At 36.3% G+C, this 20083-nt stretch overlaps 1 protein-coding gene across 1 annotated transcript in view; it reads left to right on the top strand.

The window, feature by feature from the left end:
- The first annotated feature begins 7891 nt into the window (after positions 1 to 7891).
- Positions 7892 to 20083, top strand: part of LOC149781244 (von Willebrand factor A domain-containing protein 8-like) — a 203976-nt gene continuing 191784 nt past the window's right edge. The window contains exons 1-4 of the mRNA XM_089935327.1: positions 7892 to 8146; positions 12104 to 12184; positions 13622 to 13677; positions 19718 to 19792. Of these exons, the coding sequence (XP_089791453.1) occupies positions 8002 to 8146; positions 12104 to 12184; positions 13622 to 13677; positions 19718 to 19792 (357 nt within the window). The 5' untranslated portion in view covers positions 7892 to 8001. The remainder of the gene's footprint in view (positions 8147 to 12103; positions 12185 to 13621; positions 13678 to 19717; positions 19793 to 20083) is intronic.

Here is a 20083-nt window from a genome sequence, read left to right as displayed (position 1 = left end):
ACAATTCGCCCCTAGATGGCGATGAGGTAATAGCTCCCGTCAACAATTTCATGCATTCCTTGTTCAGTGGAGTGGACTTGTACTTGAATAACAAACTGGTCAGCAGCAGCATGGATACTTACCCTTGCCGTGCCTACCTGGAAAATCTTTTGACGTACGGAATAGATGCCAAGAATACTCATCTCAATGCTTGTGTGCTGTGGGAACCTGACGAAGCGGGAAGTTTGACGCAAGTGATAATGAGGGCTTTGAGGAAAGACGAAACAAAATCAAAAATGGAAAGAGTTTAGAACTGATGGATCGTTTGCATTTGGACATGTGGTTGCAAGAGAAATATTTGCTAAACGGGGTGGATGTCCGCTTGAGACTGAATCGTAGCAGTGCCGCTTTCCATTTGATAGGTACTACTGCTTGCAAAACTGTCATCGAGGAAGCCAGGCTCTACGTACGACGCGTGGAAGTGTTACCCAAAGTAGGTACCGACATCAGTCAGACGTTGAGCAGAACGACCGCTAAGTATCCGATCCGACGCGTGGAAGTGAAAACCTTCACCATTCCCAAAGGACAGCGATCCATGATCCAAGATCATCTGTTCCAAGGACAGCTACCCAAACGTTTGATCCCTGGTATGGTCGCGAATGATGCCTTCAACGGAGTTTTGGCTAAAAATCCTTTCCACTTTCGCAACTTCAACGTGTCCAAGATCGAAGTCAGTCGCGATGGCAAGACCTTGTGTACCCGACCTTTCGAACATGACTTTACCAACAAAAATTACTTGAGATCGTACTTGTCCTTGTACGAAGCCACCGGCCAGTTAGGAACCAACACCAGTCACGGCATTACGTACGAAGATTACGCAGGAGGCTACGCTTTGTGGGCTTTTGATTTCACTCCAGACCAAGGCAGCGACGAGGGACATTTCCACCCTATAAAATCCGGCCAGATTCGTGTGGAAATTCAGTTTGGAAACCGACTCGGTGAAGATGATGTAACGTTGAACGTTATCCTGTATGCCGAATTCGATAATACCATAGAAATCAACAGTTTGAGAGAAGTTATTCTAGATTACTAGAAACCATGGAAGACTGTTATCCCTCTTTACCTAGTGGAGAAACTTTGGACATGGAATGTGAGGAGACCGTGGAAAAAGAAGAATCCCAAGACAAAGACGAAGAAGTTATCATGATGAAGTCAAGATGGCCAGAACAAGAACCCCATTTAGTCTGCTGTTTTGCCAAACACTTGGTCGAAAAAATGACGGAATTGATCAAGAAAGATTGCTATGGATGTCAAAACGATCATCCCAGTCAAATTCAACACGATAAATGCCTAATGTTGAGTCAAGAAGAAAAATTGGACGAGTATCTGGACGAAGCTTGGAGTCTCATCTCGGACGAAGTCGTGTGGCACCAGTGGTATAAAGACTTGCGTGAACATTCTTGTCCACCATTAACTACTCAAGAGATCGATCCTATGGAAGCTCTCCTGAATCAGAGTGAGGAGACGAAACGAAGAAACGGTTATTTGTCAGACATTTTCAAGCAAAAAGTCAGGATCGAATTGACGACTTATTATTACCTGTGAAGAAGAAGAAAACACACAAAACAATGGATACCTGGGAACTTTATTACCTTTTGAACCACAGTTCGTACACAGCTTCTTGGAATCCTGTCGTCTGTGCTAAAGATGAACTCCCTCATCGCAAACCTCAAGACCATCTAGCTTATGTCATCAACACGGACGACAGTCATCTCCCAGGAACCCACTGGGTAGCCGTCTACTTTCCTCAAGAAGGATGTGTGGAATATTTCGATTCCTATGGATTGCCCCCTTTGGAAGACGATATCATTGACTTTATGAGAAGAAATGCTCAAACCACCCGATTCAATAATGTGAAATTACAAGGCACAGATTCCTTGGTGTGTGGACAGTACTGTGTGTATTTTCTGCATCATCGCAGCCTGGGCTATTCCTTAGAACATTTAGTGACTCATTTTGATCCTCGTTCTTCTTCTAGAAACGATGTTAAAGTAGATCGATGGTTTTGTGACCATTATGCTTATCTTTTGTCTCAAGCTAGGAAACGTAGTGTCCATCAATGGCCTAATGACTTCCAACAGTGGAAATCACAATTTCATTCACAACGTTGTCAGCCCTGTTTAAAGTAGACTATAAATTGAAAAAAATGTTTGTGATTTGAAGAAAAAAATGTTTGATGTTATAATGTTGGATTATTGTTAAAAAATGTTAGAGCTGTTCTTGGTTATTGTTAAGTGATTATTGAATAAAAAATGTTGTATTTTGAAAAAAATGCCTTTGTCGTTTGTTTGGCTATAAGAATGTTTGATTGATGCTCTTTGACTTCTCTCTATCCCTCTCATGACACTCATTGAACGTTGCAACTCGAAAACCGTGGAGGGATGTTTTCCTTCACGTCCGCGCTTTGACTTTAAGAACCGGGTTGTTTCCAGTCTAACCATCCATTGTCGACTCATCCTCCTACGAAGATGTGCTCCAAACTAGCTAAGCTAAACGAAGCCTACGTGAATTTGCATAGGGTCAGACACAGTCTGATACCGAAACCAGAAGAGATAGAGAATGTGAGAATGTTAAAAGTTACTGAAGACCTGATAGAAGAGCTCTTCAGAGAAGAAGTGAACAGGGAGAAAGAAGAATGGACAGAGAACTACAGACTTCAGAGACAGCAGCAACAGCAGCAACAACAACAACAACAGCAGCAGCAGCAGCAGCAACATGAACCTGACAGAGGCTTTGTCGATTGTCGTATCGACACCAAAGAGTTCTTCTTCTCTTTCCGAAGAAGCAGACCTATTGCCAGAAAATCTATCCTCAGAGGATATCGCATTCTTAGAAACTAAAAAAGATTGCCATAGCAAACAAAAAAACAAAAAACAGCCCTTTTCAGGGCTACCACAATACTCTAGAAAAGAAATAACCATCAATTTGCCAATGTGTGTAGCTAGAGTAGTGTGATAATAAACACTAACTCTTTTTTTAAAAATGTGAGGGTATGTGTTTGTGTATAGGATTGTGTGTTTGTAAGTGCTCACGTACGTTGGAGTGGATAGTAGATTAAGATGATGTTTTTTTGGTGTTTGAGGTGTGGGGAGAGTAGATTTGGGGTTTGATTGTATTGCTTTGCGTATGTGAATAGTATATTGAAGTAATTAATGAAAATTTTTTAGAATAGTGATGAGTAGTATAAAAAGTGAGTGAGTGTTTCTTTTAGGTCCGCGCGTTGTTTGGTCATGATCTAGGTAAGATCAATTCTATGTTTTTTAGGGGGATGTTTTCCTTCACGTCCGCGCTTTCACTATAAATTGAAACTCACTGGACAGTCCAGCTACCCTGTTCATTTGTTGACAAAACAATGAATACCAGAATTGTGAAACTGCTAGAACTCCAGATGCACCTGGAATATGCCAGGCGCATACTAAATGAACTGGCCGCGGAGGCCATTGTCGAAGAAGCAAGAATGAAAGAGGAGGAGGAAAGAAGAAGAAGAAAAGAAGAGGAGGAGAGAAGAAACAAAGAAGAGGAGAGAGGAAATTTCAGAATCTCAGAGACAGAAAATTGGGATTCTGAAGCCACATATCCCGCCTCTGCACTCCCAAGAAGAAAGGTGAAAGGAGACTGGGGAAGAAGATGCGTGTGTGGCGCCAGGCCAGGAAGGTGCCATCATTAGATAGGTGCATCTGGAGTTAAAAAAAACCCAACAGCCCTTTTCAGGGCTACCCAATACTCTAGAAAAGAAATAACAATCAATTTGCCAGTGTGTGAAGGTAGAGTAGTGTGAATATAAACACTGACTCTTTTTAGTGTGAGGGTATGTGTTTGTGTGTTAGTGTTTGTAAGAGCTCAGGTATGTTTGTGTGAATAGTAGATTATGGGTTTCTTAATTGTTTCTTAGCGTATGTGGAGAGTATAGTTTGGGTTTTATTATATGAAATGAGAAAGTGGGGGATGTTTTCCTTCACGTCCGCGTGTTGTTTGGTCATGATCTAGGTAAGATCAATTTTATGTTTTGGGGGATGTTTTCCTTCACGTCCGCGCTTCTCGTATAAGAACCCACAGTATTCGTCGCTCAAACCATTCTACAAAGAATAATCTAGAAAAGATGACGCAAGTGACTGATTTATTTAATCAATTGAGACATATCTATTTCTGGATAATAGATGCAGAATATGCTATAGAAAGGATACAAAAGGAATGGGAGTATGAAGATAAAGAACACTTGGTAACCAGTCAAATCGAACGTATAAAGACCGCCAGACATATAATAGAAGGAATGATAGAAGATGAAGTCAACAAATCAAGAGGATTTATTGACCCACCTTATGTCAGAGTGGGGAGTTTGAAGGAAGCACTGAATTATGTCATCCAAGTCCGGTGCTTCCTAGAACATATAGTGTATTGGACGGAGTTGTCATATATGAAGAGGGGACTGAACAGGTTGAAAAAAGGAGAAGAAATAATGAAACAAGTGATGACTGAAGAGGTGAAAAAGATAAAAGAAAAATGGAGTCAAGAAAAACAGGATAAGGAAACAATAAAGAAGAAACAGGCCTTTGACAAAGTCAATCAAAACTGGATCAAGATACAAGAGAAGTTCAGGGCTATGGGTCACCCAGACTGGTTACATGAAAAAGAAAAGAGGAAGAACAAAGGAATTTGGGGAAAGATTAGGGGCTGGATGAGGAAATGGAGGAAATAGAAGAAGAAGAAGCAGAAGAAAGCGAAAGGCCCTTTTCAGGGCCACCCATATTTCACGAAAAGAGAATGACTTTCAATTGCCTACCCCCTTTTTTTTTTAAAAAAAATTTATTTTATAAATTTTTTTTAAAAAAAAATCCCATATTCAATTTCCCTTGACGCTAGGCAGTCCCATGATTTTTCTCCATATTCAATTCCCCTTGATGCTAGAGTGACCCACGATTTATTCCCATGTTAATTTTCCCTTGTCGCTAGAGTGACCCACGATTTATTCCCATGTTAAATTCCCCTTGTCGCTAGAGTGACCCACGATTTTTCCCCATGTTAAATTTCCATTGTCGCTAGAGTGACCCAGGGGTCTCTGTAATGCTAATTCCCATTGTCGCTAGGGTGACCCCATTCACTACTTACTATCGAAAATGTTGTTCCAATTTTTATATAATTGCTGAACCCCTGACAACATTTTTTAGCAAGAAAAACACGTTCCTTTGGACTGAAAAACGTCAGGAGGCTTTTGACTTGTTAAAAGCCATACTTAAAAGTGTGCCAGTTCTTACAGCTCCAAATGTCAGCCAATCATGTAAACTGTCTGTTGATGCAAGTGATGTTGGAGTTGGAGCAGTCTTTATTCAAGAAGATCAAAATGGTATTGATCATCCAGTGTGCTATTGTTCTAAGAAATTAAATAAACACCAAATAAATTATTCAACAGTCTGGAAGGACTGCTTTGCTCCGATTTTGGCATCACAACATTTTAAAGTTTACCTTAGTTCAGCTCCTTCTTCAATTAATGTTTTTAGTGATCACAACTCCCTTCCTTTCATCGGCAAGATGAAAAATAGAAATCAAAGACTACTCAGATTGAGTTCGTTGTTATGATGTTGACATTGGGAAAAGATTATTTAATAGCAGATGCACATTGCCATGTATAACAATGTATTATTTCTTGCACACTGTGTGTAATGTATAAGAATTATTTTTAACCTCATGTATAATTAGTCTGTGGTAAAAAGAAAGCTTTATCATATAAATCCTTCTTTTTCTTTATGGGGGAATTGTTATGTGTACTTGACTTAATTTATATCTGATTTAACTATTTGCAAGTTTTAAAATCTTATTATTTTTAATTTCATTATATGTCAAAATAATTTAGTTTTGTTCACCAGGAACTCGATACTTTTGCAGAAAATAGTTTGACCTTGACTTTTCATTTGTAAACAAATAAAGCTGACCTAGTTTCCGACCTTAATTCAAAATTAGTAACAGTCACGCGAACAAGTCCTTTTTTAAAATGTATTTCTATTGTGCTCATAATAAAGATAGATCGAGGTTGTATTGGATACGTGACCCTAAACTTGTAAATAGTTTCAATGAAGTAAACAACATTTTTTTATTCTTAGAGTAAAATGATTGGTTTTTGTCATGGTCATGTTGAGAGTACGTGATGTAAACATGATCACGTTACCCTCATCAGGGCATCCGTTTTGTGCAGTATTCAGGTTTTATACCGATGTTTATAGGGAATTTAGTCAATCTGGGTTTAAAATACTTGATGTCCAGTCGTTTGCTTCTGTTGTTGCCAGTTTTCGAGTTATATGTTAATTTTTCTTCCGATTATTTCGATTCTAAAAGATTAATTCGTTTCTTTGGAAATATTTTGAGTGCTCATACAGAATTCTTGAATAAAGACATTTCTTAAAAATTTTATTCGGATTTCCAACATTGGAGAGTTATTTCTTGTGTTTCTACAAGGAACTGTAGGCAACAGTATTGTACAGGATACAGCATACGTCATCGCCTTCCATCTTGGATTCTTCGTCGGGACTCGAACTTGAATTCATTAGAACATTTCATTATTAGGACTTTTACAATTTTATTCGTGGAGTATTCTTGGATTATATTTGGATATGAGTCTTAAAATCGTAAGTTCTTATATTTTCTTCATTTTTACAGTATTTTTGCAAGAAAATAAATTCTTTGTTAAATGTTTCAAAGCTTCTTGTTTTCACTCTTTCTTGTGTTACTATTTATTCGAGCCTAAACACGTAACATAAAAAATGCAAGTGTATCGGCTTTTTGGCATCTCTCGGTAACGTTATTCCGTAGTCTCTAGCTTAAGCTTACTCGCGGTTGGCAGTATAAAACAGGAATCATCTTTTGTTTGGGCAATAGGTTTTTGCATTATAATTTTTCTTTACCAGGATTAGAGAGCTCAATCTTCTCGATCCTTTCTTAGCCTTTTTTTCCTTGGCTTATTTTCCTGAACAACATCGGCGGTATTTTCAACATTAGCGTTGGAAAGTATTAGTGCGCGATAATACTCAGCCAGGGATCCTTATGGTTTGCAAAGCTGATCTGAGGCATGGTCTAGCCCCGATACCAACATGTAAGTTGAGCAAGTGTGATTTACCGTATTCATTATGACATATTCATGGCCGCTTGCACGGTGGGTAAGTCATGGGGTATGGAAGGCGCGGAGCCACTCAGTTATTGAAAATCCAAAACTCCCATAATATAACTACTTTGTATGACGTTATCTAATTTTGTACACAAAAAAATGACATGATTTTGTTTTTCAATATCTAGCGTTTTTCTTTTAAATTAGTTAGATAATATTTTCTTTTCTTTAACAGTTGTTCATATCTACAATTTAAGGAAGAGAGGAATTATGATAATTCGCGCATGAGTTTCGTTTCCATTTTGCACAAGAAGTCATTAAAATCATTTATATAATGAATGATGACAGCATAGCATAGAACTTGCTCTGTTTGGCTCCATTTCGTAAAAGAACTTGATTATGTAACGGCAACCCTAAAAGGGTGACCTTGATCGTTAAATCGCTCGGCCATTTCCGTCAGAATGTGCGATAGCCTCGGATATGGTTGTAGTAATACATATAAATGTGAAAATATTTTGGTGATTCGTCTTTGCTGCGTGCAGCGCCACATATTACGACTGCAAAGGCCATAATTGCTTCGCTGTGACTGTACCTCTGGCAATAGTATATTGTTCCATATAATGAAGATATTTCAGAATATAGTTCTCGGCAGCGACGCATATATCCGAGGTTTCTTTCATGACTTGACGGAAAAGGCCGACATTACTACGATTCGATCTGAGTCTGTGGCATGTGTTTCAAACGCTTGCGTAACTTGGTTTCTTGCTGGCAGGAATATGTCCGTTCTATATCCTAAACCCTAGATAAAGTTTAAAAGGTTGTCAATTGTACATGTTGTGATTTATAGGGGCGGTTGATGACAGTCATTTATGCGGTTACCCTCACTGATGAGCGTAGACAGAAGTCTACGCCGTCTCCGAGTTTTGCGGGGAATCCTGCAAACTCGGGGAAACCCCATTCTCCGAATTGAACCTTGCAGGCTCTGCGCAACGTCAGGATCTAGAGCGACAGAGGGTGGGTAGACATTCACGTGATTTCAGTCTTTTTAAAGAGGAATATATTGTTGTGTGTATGCTCCATACGACGTATTGTGATATCTAAATTATGTCTTCCCCCACCGCGTACTTCTAGGCTATCGGTAGTTCTCCAAAGTAACACTGAAACGTCGACCTTGTATGATGTCTTACATTTTAATACTATTTAGAGTTGACCATCATAAACAGTGAAAAATTGCATTATCATCATAGACATGACAATGATTCATGACTATAATGCAGTTCTACACTGTTGTAGAAGTTTGTGGGTGGGGTGGGAGTAGAGACTAGACCAGCAAAGTAGTTATCCACCTTTTCTTTTCTGTGCCATGACTGGTTACACCACTAGTCATGCCAGATAACACATTTTTGGTATATGAGTAGACGAGATGGAAAGGGCAAACACGGTTCTAAATTGAATTTCAGGATGAGGAGTCCTGGACTCTTTACTCATGTAAGCATCTCTGATCTATATCAGAGGGTCACTAGCATACATTCGTGTGTACCTCACTTTCAGAAAGATAGAAAGTAAAATGAAAAGCAAATACTCATTATTTTAATAATATCAAAATTAAATTCTTAATAATTATGCACATAAATTTATGAAGGTTATTTTTACCTTGTTAGTAATGATAAAAACAAAATATAAACCACAACAATAAAATTGTCAGTAGTATATTTCACTGCAAAGGATGCTGACTGCAGTGTTGTTAATAGCATCTCGATTCCCACCAAAGAAACTTAAAGGAATAAACATGTTAATTACTAAACAGTGTTAAAAGCCTTCAAGTTAATCCTTAAAGTAAATAAGGTGGGATATAATGTGGGCTCAAAACATAAATTTGGTGGCCACATGTACAGTACCTAAATACATGTAATTTGAGAATGCAGATTGAACTGTTGTCAAGATGAATTTGTATACACTGTAGGTACTTATACTCAAATATCACCAGTCAAATGGAACTTTCACCTTTTTGTTGTTTTTGCTTATTCTTCCTTTTGTTGTTCATTTTTATCACATTTCTCAAAAATAAACAGAATTTCATTTTTCCTAGTCAGCTTTTTTGCACTCTTAAGTTTCTGGTACTATAAAGCCCTGTAGAAGTCACATATTTTGTACATTAGCAGACCTGCCACTTATCCTGATTTACTCAGGATAATCCTGAACTTTTGTTTAAAAATCGAAACTCCAGATTTCCCAGTTTTGTCAAAAATCCAGATTTGTAAAGATGCCAAAATAATTTTTTTATTTTCATGATGGCTGTGCAAAGAGCTCAAAAGAGATGCAGAAATTCCATGAGGAATACACTAGTCATACTCTGAAAATCTATAATTTTTTCCCTTTCAATTTTTTTATGCTGATATTTAATGTGCTAATTAATTAACACTAAATATCAGCATGAAAGATCAAAATGGAAAACGTATAGATTTTCGCTGTATGACTGTAACATACATTTTTCATGTTAAGTAAATAGCATAAGACAGCAGAGATGTCAATTCTTCTTTAATTTTATTTTAAATATATGGATGCAAACACTGATCTTGATTTTTTTCTTCTCTAAATCGAAGTTGTTTTCATTTGGCAGGTCTGCATAAGATGTGCCAGGTAGAATGTATTAAACTGGTTAATTGACATGAAAAGACTGCTGTCATGGTGGCAGCTCAGTCTTGTCAGTTATCAATCCAGGGGCTTGAGCCTAATAAGAGACAAATTCATGCAGGCGTTATTTCCAAAAGTTAGGCCATTTAAAACTGTCTCTTTAATCTTTGCAAACTTATTCGGAATTAACAGTAGGATTGTTAGAAGAACTTGTGAAGATTCAGCATGACTTTTAAATGCATAAATATTCTAAAAGGAAATTTATGTCAAATTCTAGATCCATTATTTGGCAATCATACAACATCTTTCCTGAATAATAAAAGCTATCAATTTGCATATAGTTACAGTTTGAAATGAGATATTTGTTTGATGAGTTGTTTCTTCTTTTCATACATAAATTTTGTTTTAATGGGAACACAGACATTGAAATGTCTACAGCAGATGATAGAATTATTTTGTACAATATGATATCCATATTAAAAATGATGTTTACTCATAGAACAAAATTCTGGAGTAGATGGTTTTTAAGGGTTTATGGGTTGCAAAAGAGGGAACCTATGAATTTTTCAGGAGGAATTTTAGCATATACAACACTCATGGTGGCATTTTACCATTTGATGGTGGCTATCAATGTCTAGAGGATGATCAATCTTGGTGTTATAGTCTGGATGTAGCGAATAATAACATATGAAGTTAATGGATGTGTTATGTATTTTTGATTTAATTTATATTTGATTTAATTGTTGATTGTTAGTGTTACATTTTTTTTTCCATTATATGTTATAGTAATATAATTTTATTTACTGGAATTTGACATTTTCCAGAAATTAGTTTGACCTGACTGTTTTTTCATAAAAAACTAATAATAGAACTTTGTATCTATAAGCTGACTTAGTTCCTGACCTTGATAGAGAATTAGTAAGAGTTGAAGTCAGCAACTTCTTTTTTTATAATTTTTTAACTCATTCTTAGTGTAGATTTATAGGGTGGAATTGAGGCTGTACTTTACACATGTGAATAGCCTCTATTTTGAAATTCTGGTTTTACCGAAATTGCACAGTAGTCAGATATAATAGTGATGTATTGAGAAAAAAATTTAAGTTGGGATTTTAAAATGTGGTGTTTTTTCTGTTGTGACCAGTTGGAGTTAAATTTGAATTTTATTTCAAATTATTTGGATTCTAAGAGATTAATTCTTTTCCTTGGGAATATTTAAATGCTCATACATAATTCTTGGACAAAGACATTTATTTAAATTTTATTCAGAATTCAAATACTGGAATATTATTTTCTGTGGATCAGCAAAGAACTGTAGATACATAAATATTATACTGGCTATAGCATATGTCATTGCATTCCATTTTGGATTTCATTTGGACTTGAACTCAAATTCATTATAACATTTTATTACAAGTTTGTTTGTTTTTTTAATTCTCGGATTAGTTTTGGATTTTAGTATTAAAACCTAAGTTCTTTTTTTTTTCATTTTTACCTTTTTTTTTCTAGGGAAATAAATTATATCTTAAATTTTACAAAACTTGTTGTCTTCACTTTTTCTTGTTACTGTTTATGAGAGCCTAAACACATAACAGATGAAATAAATAGAAATCTGAGCAAAGATATAGAATTTTTAAAAAAAACAACCCATATATAGAATGTAGCAGTTTAATTAATTAGATAGACAAAACAGAATTGTACAAGACCATTTGTAGGATGCATCTCTGTTGGAAAATAAATTAACACAAAGTTCTAAAATTGCAGTTTTGTTTATATAGATAAGGCAAATTCATAATGAAATCAACCAAGTGTTTCAAACTTTAATTGTCGGGCATGTCAGCATGACCTAGTAACTGATTATTGGTTACTATCCAGATTCAACTCAGCTGCCTTTAGTGGTCTCTCTGCATCCAGCCATTGCTGTTCTTTCACTGTTATTACTATGATGAAATCCTTAATATCAGATATGGAAGCTATTTTCCTCATAAAGGAAAATAATTGCAGCCTAACATTTTGTTCTGCATAACTTCCTGGAATGAACTAACATTCTGTCTCTCATTACTCTTCAGAATAAATCATAATGTATTTAAAAACAAACACTAACTGCTAAGTTGTTTTCAGGTAATAACTTTGTATTCCATACCATATTTGTTTACACTATCTCTTTCCATAGATATTAACATAGTACAAGAAAATTAACGTATTCCTCCACTAGTTCTAGCTACCATTACTGATTCATCCATATCATAGCTTGTTCTTTCCTAATGACAATTAGAGCCCTGCAGTGTGAACTATTAATTACCATCTTGACTAATCAGATCTCCATATGTGTATTTTCAGCCCCAAATAAAATCAGTATCGGGGATGTCTCCATCAAGATCAAGGAGCCAAAATGTCCAGAACTTGTACCAGTCAACTATGGTGAGATTTAGAGTTTTTACAAAGTTGATTAATATGTGTATTCATGACATTCAGATTACAGTCTTATGGTTACTGTATATACTCATTGAAAGGTCAAGTCCAACAGCAAACAGCATTGTCCTTAATCTGTCTTCACAGATCAAGCATCTGTTTATGTTGTTTGTTCTATTGATTACTCCAGATAAACTGCATAGACCCAGATCTGCTGGCACAGTATACGACAGCAGATTTGGATCTGTGAAGTTTGCAAGTTGTAATCGAGTTTACAAGGTATATCTCATTTTGTTGTTAAAGGTGCATAACATTACCTCGAGATTTTTGGGTCCCAGAGTGTCCAAGTGGTCTAAAGTGCTCACTGTTCTCGCTGTTATGGATCATTGCCATCTCACCTTTGTCTGCGTGGGTTTGATTCATGAGTTCAACCAATGTGGTTATGTGAGAAAGCATGCCAGTAGTTTCTCGTGGGTCGGTGGCTCTTTCCGGGCTTTCCTGGCTTCTTCTTCCACCATTTATACTGGCTGCCATGTATAACCTATCTTGTGCTGAAAATGTCGTTAAATCCTACAACAGAAACAACAACCTTGAGATTTTCTTGGCTTGACAGATACATTTGCTCACCTGGCCAAAGACCATATGAGATTGTATTTTCCTCCATCCATTGTCCATCTATCAATTAACATTTGCTTGTGAACACTCTAGAGATTTCATTTCTAGTTAGATTTTCATCAGACTTGAAATGCAAACTTTATATCATGAAAATCCCATTTAAGTTTGATTAAGAGTGACAGTCATGCATATTAATGAGATAATCTTGCATTAGATTAGTTTGACGTGTCAACACTTTAGAGACCATAATTGTGATCAGATATGGTATGGAAGTTTGTATCATTTCGTTGCCATCCAACCTGTTTGCATTCGTTTGAGTCTCGGATTCAACCCATGTGGGCATAGGTGAAAGCTTGCCAGTAGCTTCTCATGGGTTGGTGTTTTTTTCTGGGGTTTTCCCAGTTTTTTTCTCCTCCATTTATACTGGCTACCATGTATAGCCTATCTTGTGCTGAAAATGGCATTAAACCTAACAAAACAACATCATCAGTTGTCGAGGTGAGCAGTATGTGGTGCACTTGGGCCTCTTTTCATTTTGAAGATGCTGCTTGGTTAGCATGGAATGCTTTGATACCATGCATCGAGTGTTCATAGGGTCATAGTTGGCACGTTCGTTATAGATAATTTACTGTAAGATTTTGGTATAAATTAGGCAAAGGATGATAAACAATATTGCAAGAATAACATCAGAACAACATTTTGGCATATTTCATTACTATAATTATTAAGTAACTTTAAACAATTAGTAGAAAATACACATTTTTATATGTATGTTGAAAAAGCATCGTAAGTTTATTATATTTGAAGATCTTTTCCACTTTTTCTTTTCAGTATCTGAGTCACTTCCGCAGTCAGTATTGAGGCACCTCAGATGGATCATGCAAAAGGTAGAAATTGGTGATTTTGTGAGAGGCAACTTCATTATTTAATCCATTTTTTAAATGAGAATATTGGATCATGCAAAAGGTAGAAACTGGTTATTTTGCGAGAGACAACTTCTTGATTCAATCCATTTTTAAACGAAGATGCAAAAGGTAGAAATAGGGTATTTAATGGGGGACAACTTCTTTATTTAATCCATTTTTAAATGAGAAAATTGACAGATAAATTTAGACATTGACTCCATGAGGTTTAAATTATGCTCAACTTTTTTATGTAGTCTTCTAATGCATCTTGTCTGTAGTTTGTCTTGGAAGTAAAGTCACTGGTTGAATAATATGTGGAGGAGATTGACAGCCAAGCATTCTTATTAATATTAGCACACCCCAGATTAGAAAATCTTATTTGTTTCACTTGAAAATCACATCAATATCCTTAGTATATAGATGGAAAATTAGTTGAAAAATGATGATGTTATACAGTGTCAGTCAGTCAGTGGTGAACATTAGCACAGAATGTCCGTCAAGCTTACCATGAGTGCTAGTCAGCCAGGTGGCAAACATTAGCACAGAATGTCCATCAAGCTTACCATGAGTGCTAGTCAGCCAGGTGGCAAACATTAGGTCAGAATTTCTGTCAAGCTTACCATGAGTGCTAGTCAGCCAGGTGGCAAACATTAGGTCAGAATTTCTATTAAGCATATCATTTGTTTAAGTGATAATATAATATCTAATATTTCGTCTGTCTATTGTATTGGTCAGCATGTGGAGTATCATATTCCTAATCCAAGGGTAGTGGGTTTGATACCTGTCCATGCCAGCCCAGAGTGGCTGCATCATTGTGTCCATAGGAAAGGTGCTTAGCTCCAATTTCCTTGGCATGATATAGCCATTAAATGTGCTAAAAGTGGTGTTAAAATTGACCCAAAAAGGAAAGTATTGGTCAGCATCCCAAATGTATTGTCCAGCAGCCTTCAGGTATAGGAATGTGTTTGACATTAATTGACATTTGGCGATAAGTTAAGTCCTCATGACACTAGTCCAGATTTGGACTCTTCTACCAGTACCTTTGCAAGATTTGCTGTTTTGAATGTCAATTAAAATCACTGCAGCGTTTCATTTTCTTAATGTATATATACTGGCATCTTGGACAGTACAAATCACCTTAGATACAAACATGTCCTTCTTAGTCTTTAGAGTAATTCTCCTTAGGCCAGTGCTTGGAGTAATGCTACATTACTCCCTTATATAGATATAACCTTAATTTAGTGGAAAGTATTGCAGCAAGTATGACGAATGGCCTATTGTAACAGTTTACTATATCTTGAAATGTTTAGGGTCTGGAAGATTTTGGCTGTAAGATATGTTACACATTTTAGGTCAGTATGATACACGTACTGTCATTACATGCTTATAAGTCTAGTCCAGGGGTCTCAAACTCAAATCACCACAAGGGCCACATGAGGAATAGTACATTGGTCTGAAGGCTGAATCACTGAAACCTTTTCTTATTATATGCTCATTTTTTTCTCCATTAACTTTACATTATCAGATTCGTTCAATATTTTATGATACTGCACACCTTCATATTGCACCCAAGTGTACCCAATAGTGTATTTGGAACTACTTTGCAAACAAATCATGTACATTCGCATAGTAGATGCAATACATTTTGGTTGATTAAATTTGTTTCTCAATGAACAAAAGCAGATGTTTTGTGGAGTGCAACATACCAACTGTTTTGCTACATTCCATGTTAACTTTTTGATACATTGTTTTAGATCTTGCGATAGACACCAGATTTCATAAAATTGCTTGGTACCTACAAATAACATGCAGTCTATAAAGGCATGAACTGTCTCCTTTTGCTGTTAATAAGAATGGCAAAAAAATACACTTCCAGTTTTACATCTAGACTTTCCTCAAAATGTACTTTCTTAGTTCTGCAAATCCAAATTACATGAGCCATGTCATGAGTTCTCAAGCTTGATAATCAAGTCGATTACACATTTCAAAATTGTACTGTAATTTCGACTATATTCCAAGTGCAATTACATCTTCCTTATTGTACTCAGAATGAAATAAACATTAAATTCAATAGCATCTTTTTGATAATTGCAATTGAAACACTTCATATTTTCCCCACATAATGATTTCAAGTAGTCAATGACAGAACAAACACACTTGCATATGTAAACATGCTTCTCCCACACCGCTTCAATCCAATGTATTTCATGTACAATTTGCACAGATGAATCCAGTCCAAAATCACAAACTTTCGTCGAATCGAAACAAAATACTAAAATCTATTCATTCCAGATCAAATGGAATTAATGATTTCAAATAGTCAATGACAGAACAAACACACTTGCAGATGTAAACACGCTTCTCCCGCACCGCTTCAATCGGATGTATTTCATGTACAATTTGCACAGATGAAACCAGTCCAAAATCACAAACTTTTGTTGAATAGAAACAAAATACCAAACTCTATTCATTCCAGATCAAATAGAAAAGTTGTTGCAATGCGCATTCATTCACAATATGACTGCAAATTTCAATTTTAACTAGACACACCATTTTCTTTAGAAAGTTATGTCGAGTGCGCGACTAAGTTCAAATTTATCTGGGCGGAGTTATGTGCACATTAATTAATAATGATGTTGTGTAATGATATATCTGCGCTTGTGAATTTAGTTTGGAATGTGGCATACATTCCTTTACGTTGTTTCTTGTAGTGTATTGTTTTTATATAATTAAACCTTAGGTAGAATTAAAAAGAATGAGCATATAATAAAAAGGTTACTGCATTTGTATGGGAAAATATGAACTCGTTTTGTTGGAAGGATATACTGCACTCCCAAGTTCGTGCAGTATACCATCCCAAAACTCATTTATATTTTCCCATACAAATGCAGTAACCTATAAATACAACAAAAGTGGCTCATGTAAGAGGCAGCCAGATTAAATGTTGGAAACAAGAAGTAAAGAATGCAACAATCAAAACTGACTGACTGTGAAGAAAAGATTTGCTTTATTAATTATTTTACAAATTCCTGATGTAGTTGCAGGCTGCAGGAAAAATCTCCATGGGTAAAGCTGTCAAAATTTTATAAAGCTTCTATTGGGTACTTGTCAGTCCTGATGATCCGTTACCCAGGAACCCGATCAAAGGAAAATTGTATTAAATGTGTACAAACCTGTTGTTAAGTCCACCATTTTTTAGATTCACATTAGTATCACTACCTAATGTCATCTACTACAAAGTCCTAGAATTCATCCTCATTGTCTGATAAATGTCAGAAATCCTCGATCATAATTGTAAATATTGTCTTGACTCCATTTCGTTGGCCTCACTGTCATATGTTGATGCTTATTATAGACTGAGCTTTGTAAGTAACACTTTGATCTTACAATTTGTAAAATATGTTAAAGGTTGCAACTGAACACTGTCAATTGTGCAGCAAGATCAAATAGTCAAATAACCATCCTTTATTGCTTGCCACTTACCACATTCATGGCTCAATCACGTGGGAAAACAAGCAATGGGCTTAAGGTCAGTTATTTACTGAAAGAGGCAGACCTCTGCTTGTATTTGGGGCTCAGTCAAAAAGATTGTCAACTTGAAAACAAAGTGAGAGCTGCCTTTACAAGCACTGGCAGAAACTTGCATAAGGTGAATGGGTACCCTATGGCTCATTTAGTTACCTGGGTTATTATTGACTGGTGGGTATCCATACATACCAACCATTACGCTTTTGGTGTAATCATTACACCTTTTTTCACTAAATTACGCCTGCGCGTAAACATATTCAGATTGCGATTTTTCAGTATGTCCTCCTCCCAGAGAAATTAATAATTTGTTTTCCTATTTTTACTAACATTCCAGTAGTCTTTCAGACCTTATTCTAGAAAAGACGGCTGCCACATAACTACAACATAAGAGTACACTTGTCCGTAGCCTTGCATGCACTTTCCTAACAGTATTATGTTATATTTATAGCAGCTGCACTATTTCCAAGAAACATGCTGGTTTCTACTTTCAGACTTTTGACCTCAGTTTCTATTTATAGCAGCTGCATAGTCAGGAGAGAACAGACAGGTTTTCTAATTTTTAATCTTTGCTAGTAGATTCTTTGTTCTAATTCATATCTGATACAGGACCAGTCTGTAGGTATTTGGTGCTAAAAGTGAAGTCAGATTTATTCTAGTAGATGCATATGCTACAGCAAAAATGTTTTTCAAATAATTTCAAAGATGGATTAGAAAAAGATGAAAAACTGATTCAAAGACGAATACATAAATTACACAATACAGCATTCCATTCAAGGGCAGCTTCATGCCCACTGCAGGCTGTGTGGAAAGGATTTTAATGTTGGTCATGACGGTAAAACATAGAAACCTTGAATTAGCTTGTTTTACTAACTCCAATACTGAGGTAAATTGTAACTTCTTTTTTTAAGCAGAAATAAAAAATGCAGAGGCTTTATTTACTGAGTTCTTAATAGAACACGGACTACCCCTAGCAGTAGAAGACTATGTTGGTCCTTTGTTCAAATGGATGTTTCCTGATTCCAAAATTGCAGAAAATATGCATGTGCATGAACAAAATCATCTAATATTGTTAGGTGTTTAGTAGAAGATAATTCGTCGAAGCCATGAAAATTGGGCCATTTAGTATTGCAACAGACAGGAGTAATGATTATGACAAAGACTTGTACCCAGTCTGTGTAAGAGACTTTGACAACAAAAAGTGCAAAGTCGGACTGGTCTTCTTTCATTGCCAGAATTAACAGTAGATTCCATGAGAGAAAACATTTTTGATTTGCTTGATAATGCTTTGAATAAAGATAAATTGGCAGAACTGTGTGGGGTTTTCAGCTGATACTGCATCAGTGATGACTGTAATTCATAAAGGAGTTGCATTATATATTTTGAAAAATGTCTCCATCAGTCTACAAATCAGGTTGTCCCTGTCATTTGATGCACTTTGATGCAAGAAAGGCTGCTGATAAATTAGAAGGAGAACCCCTGAAGTATCTAGTTGGCAGTCCACTCTACCTGACAATATACTTCATGCAGACAGAGTTGATGTGCAATGGCACCCTATTTACCAGCCAAAAGATACAATAACTGGAAGATATATATTTCCTCTTCTTTGTCAGGTTATGAAAGAAATAATGGTTCTTTACCATTCTAATGCTGACTGAGAGATTGTTCAGCATTGTTAACAAAAATAAAACTGAATTCAGATCCAGGCTCTGTAACCCAGCACTTGGTTCTCTACTGGTGTGCAAAACATTCATAATCTCAGCTGGTACAAAGTGTATTGAGAGTCTGTTGCTTTTTAAAGCTCAAAGTGCTACTATTTATGAAAATTTGAAGCAGTAATTAATGTTAAAAGAACAGAACCAATGTGGATATGTGAGAAAGCATGCCAGTAGTTTCTCATGGGTCAGTGGTTCTTTCTGGGGTTTTCCCAGGTTCTTCCTCCACCATTAATTCTGGCCACCAAGTATAGCCTATTATATGCTGAAAAATGGCATTAAACCCTACAACAACAACAACAACAACAACAACTGGAAGGGATAAATAAATCATTTGTACATACGCTCATTGAATTTTTATCATGTTATATGTGGATTACTCATTTTCTGCTCGGATTACTCTTTTTGGCCACTTGGATTACACTTTTTTCTTCCCCAGGGGTTGGCATGTATGGGTACCCAAGTACCCAGAAACCTGTTGGCATCTTTATCTATCATCACTGTGTGTGAAACACCTTATCTAGTCCAATAGCACACAACGTTGACCCTGATTTGTTATCAGATAATGCATGGGAAGATCAAGGTCTTTTTTCTATGCACTGATTATCTCTTACAGGCTTTGTAACCCATTCCTGCCGACACATTATACAGCTACAGATATGGGTCTGTGCCGTGTACAGTTGGATGCAACTTATAAGTGAGCACTAGTATATGTAGTAACAAGAATTTTTCTAATTGTTCAAATCCATGAAATTTTGGGGATTTTTTATATCCTTTTCTAGGACCTATTAGGGCAGGATGTATTTATCATTGGGGCACCAGGACCTCTTCGGCGGCAAATAGCTATGATGTATTTGGTGAGTTCATTTTACTTTATGGTTTTTGAAAAAAGAAAAGAATTGAGACAAATTTATTAGCAACTTTCTTACCCAGCTATTTTTCGAAGATGTTTATGTGAACCTGTTGTGATTCATCTATATTGATAGTATACTTTATTCAGAACCATTTATACCAGTGGTTCCCAACCATTTTTGGCCATGACTCTAAAAGATAGTTTTCTCTGAGCTTCATGGCCCCATTACCCCATTTTGATAAGTTTTGTCACCCTGACAAACAAAATCTTGGTGACCCACCAGAATGTCCTTGTG

This window comes from Sinohyriopsis cumingii, chromosome 15 (assembly GCF_028554795.1).
Source record: "Sinohyriopsis cumingii isolate HCF-2022 chromosome 15, ASM2855479v2, whole genome shotgun sequence".
NCBI lineage: Eukaryota > Metazoa > Mollusca > Bivalvia > Unionida > Unionidae > Sinohyriopsis > Sinohyriopsis cumingii.
The sequence above is the reverse complement of the archived record's forward strand: the minus strand, read 5'-3'. Positions and strand labels throughout refer to the sequence as shown.